This window comes from Cariama cristata, unplaced genomic scaffold (assembly GCF_000690535.1).
Source record: "Cariama cristata isolate BGI_N322 unplaced genomic scaffold, ASM69053v1 scaffold18757, whole genome shotgun sequence".
NCBI lineage: Eukaryota > Metazoa > Chordata > Aves > Cariamiformes > Cariamidae > Cariama > Cariama cristata.
In genome coordinates this window covers 35968-38552 of record NW_009625272.1, presented here as the reverse complement: position 1 = coordinate 38552, position 2585 = coordinate 35968, and the positions used below count along the sequence as shown (strand labels likewise).

The window sequence follows — 2585 nt, the reverse complement described above, 5'->3', positions numbered from 1 at the left end:
TTAATACAGCTAACTAACTACAATTACATAGTGTATACACTACGCATCTATGTCTATATATATACACATATGTAAAACTAATTCTGGTTGAGGTCTTGCTGCAACTCACAACCCAAACAAGCAGGACTCTCATCCGATGAGTGGTGTGGCTTACTGGGGGTTCTGCTTCCTCTCAGCCACCACCTTGCCACCTTGCCCAAAAGCTATTCTGCTGATGGTGCCATCTTCTGCATTTATAAACTCATGGTTACGACCATTTGGGCTCATTAGAGATTGCCAGGCACTTCAGCAAGAACAAAGGGAGTTTGGTGGCTTACCCAAATTCCAACTTGGTAATTACAGAGTATTTTTCTGAATACTGGTGATTCCTCCTGCCTTAGTCTCTCAGTTATTCAGTGTGCTGCTGCCCATTCCTTCCGCGGTGCTATTGCATCCCCCTTGCCACAGGAATTTACCTCCTGCTTCCCTCTTTCCCGCTGCTGTAAAGTGCTCCCAGACCTGCCTGTGTAACAGGCACCACACAAGTGCGTAAGAAGATACTGATGTCAATAAAACAAGTGGGTGTGCGGGATGGTTGGGGCTAACCCTGCAATGAGGGAGCCACGTGGGACGGCATGAGCCACAATTAGAAATGTTGTGCCCACCTCTTGCTCCCCAAGGCTTCTGCTGGTGCATTAGATGGCAGGGTTCACTGACATTCTTGGAGATAAGGTGTGCATCTGTTCTTTGCTCCCCTTGTGTCTCTAGGAGCAGCAACAAGATGGTTGTCTCCGAGGGAGGGGTTCCCCAGCTCAGTGTATTGCTTATCAGTCTGTACCTTGAGGCTGTTGATGTTTACCTGCCGAGAGAAATAATCCTCCTGGGAGGAGTATTCCCAGTGAATCCCTCAGCCATGCACCAATGCTGGTAGGCCTGCCAGGCGATCTGGGGAACCACTGCCGGTGCCTGTCTGTCTTAGGAAGCCAAAAAGAGCATTTCATGACCTTCTGGGCTTGGCCCGTTCCCTTCCACCCCTTTGGCCCATTTGTGAAGCCGGCTGTAGAGGGGGAAGCCCTTGTTCTCCCGGTAGATGTAGACGCCTGTGATGGCGTTCCACTGGGGGCTCGGCTGGACGCCCTCCAGTGGGAACTCCTGCACCAGCTCCTTCTCCTCCTTGTCCAGCGCCACGAAGCCGAAGAATTGCTTCACGTTCGTGGCTGCCAGGATCCTGGAGTGGACCTCGGCCGTGCGTTGGAAGAGCTTGTTCTCGTTGGAGCGGTACTGGGCCCAGTAAGCCTCCTGCCGGTAGCTGAGTGGTGAACAGCAGTGCTTCAAGCACTTGGTGAGGAAAACCAGGACCGCCACGATGCCGATGAGCAGCCAGCCAAAGAGCTGAGAGAGAAGAGAGAGGCTGCATTAGGACATGGTAAGGCAGTCTTACCCACTCTGTGGCTTTCTCCCTGGCATGCCTACCTGGGACTCATATCTCAGCCTCCGCGTCACCTCGTCCCTGAACTTGGTGAGGTTTGTTGGCACATCTTTACAGGGGAATCTGGCCAGCACCTCTGCCCCATACTCAGCTGGGAACTTCTCCAGGGAGGACGGCCTGACAAACTCACTGAGGGCACAGATGTAAGCCTCCCCACGCAGCAGTGAGATGACTGACCAGGTGACGGGTGCTACAGCTGCCCGGCCCATGATGGAGCCAAAGAGGAGGAAGGTGGCAGCAGCAGAGAAGTTCTTGGTGCCACGCTTGTGGCACTCGGCCACTAGGTTCCAGGTATGGTTGTTCCAGATGACACCGATGAGGAAGAGAGCCAGAGCTGGGACGCCGATGGCGGCCAGGCCGTAGATGTAGTTGCGGGCAGGGGAGCAGGGACAGTTGAAGGCAACGACTGAGAAGAGCTCCTCACTCCCTACTGTGCCCAGGGCCACCAAACCATTGAAGATCATCACATCTTTGCTCTTGAAGAACAAGGAGAGGAAGCGGAAATTCTCGGCGATGAGGGCGGCCATCTCGTCCCGGGGGCAAGAGCAGGCACGTACAGCAGTGGGGGGCCGTGCTTGTGCACCTCTCAGCACCGAGGGACACGCTGATGGGGGGTGAAATGGCCTTGGGCCTGCTGATGTGCAAGGAGCTGCTCTAAGAGTACACCACCTTCACTGCTGTCCCTTCCTCCCACCTGGCGTCCCAGCCTCTGGAGCTGGTTGCTGATACCAGGGGTACTTTAAAAGGCGCCGAAGAGGGATTCAGCCTAAGCAACGTGTGAAACCTCAGTCATTTCAGTTTCCCACTAAGCTCTCCAAAAGCATCTCTACAGCGAAGATTACCAACAGGACAGCTGTTTCTGCCCCTGTCATTTACACATCCGTCGTCTTTCCTTCTCTTTGGTTTTAGTCAGCTCCTGCAGAGACTGTCAGCGTCGCTGCCAAGCACTCGATGATCTCCCAAGCCTACAACGAAGGAGGACGCCGTGTTACTGGGAAAACTGGACCACAGCACTGGATGTGTCCCCAGCCCTGCCACTGACTCAGGCTAGCCCAGGTGCATGGGGCACGTGCACGCAGTGGTGCCGCGCTGCCTTGAAGGTGCTGTGCGTGGCTTT

The 2585-nt window shown here is 54.5% G+C and overlaps 1 protein-coding gene across 1 annotated transcript; it reads right to left on the bottom strand.

The window, feature by feature from the left end:
• Nucleotides 1-954: 954 nt before the first annotated feature.
• On the bottom strand, nucleotides 955-1995 carry CALHM2 (calcium homeostasis modulator 2). Its single transcript, XM_009703558.1, has 2 exons — nucleotides 1453-1995; nucleotides 955-1371 (listed from the first exon to the last, which is right to left on the bottom strand). Exons 1-2 carry the CDS (start codon nucleotides 1993-1995, stop codon nucleotides 955-957), a joined length of 960 nt encoding a protein of 319 aa, XP_009701860.1.
• Nucleotides 1996-2585: the final 590 nt, after the last annotated feature.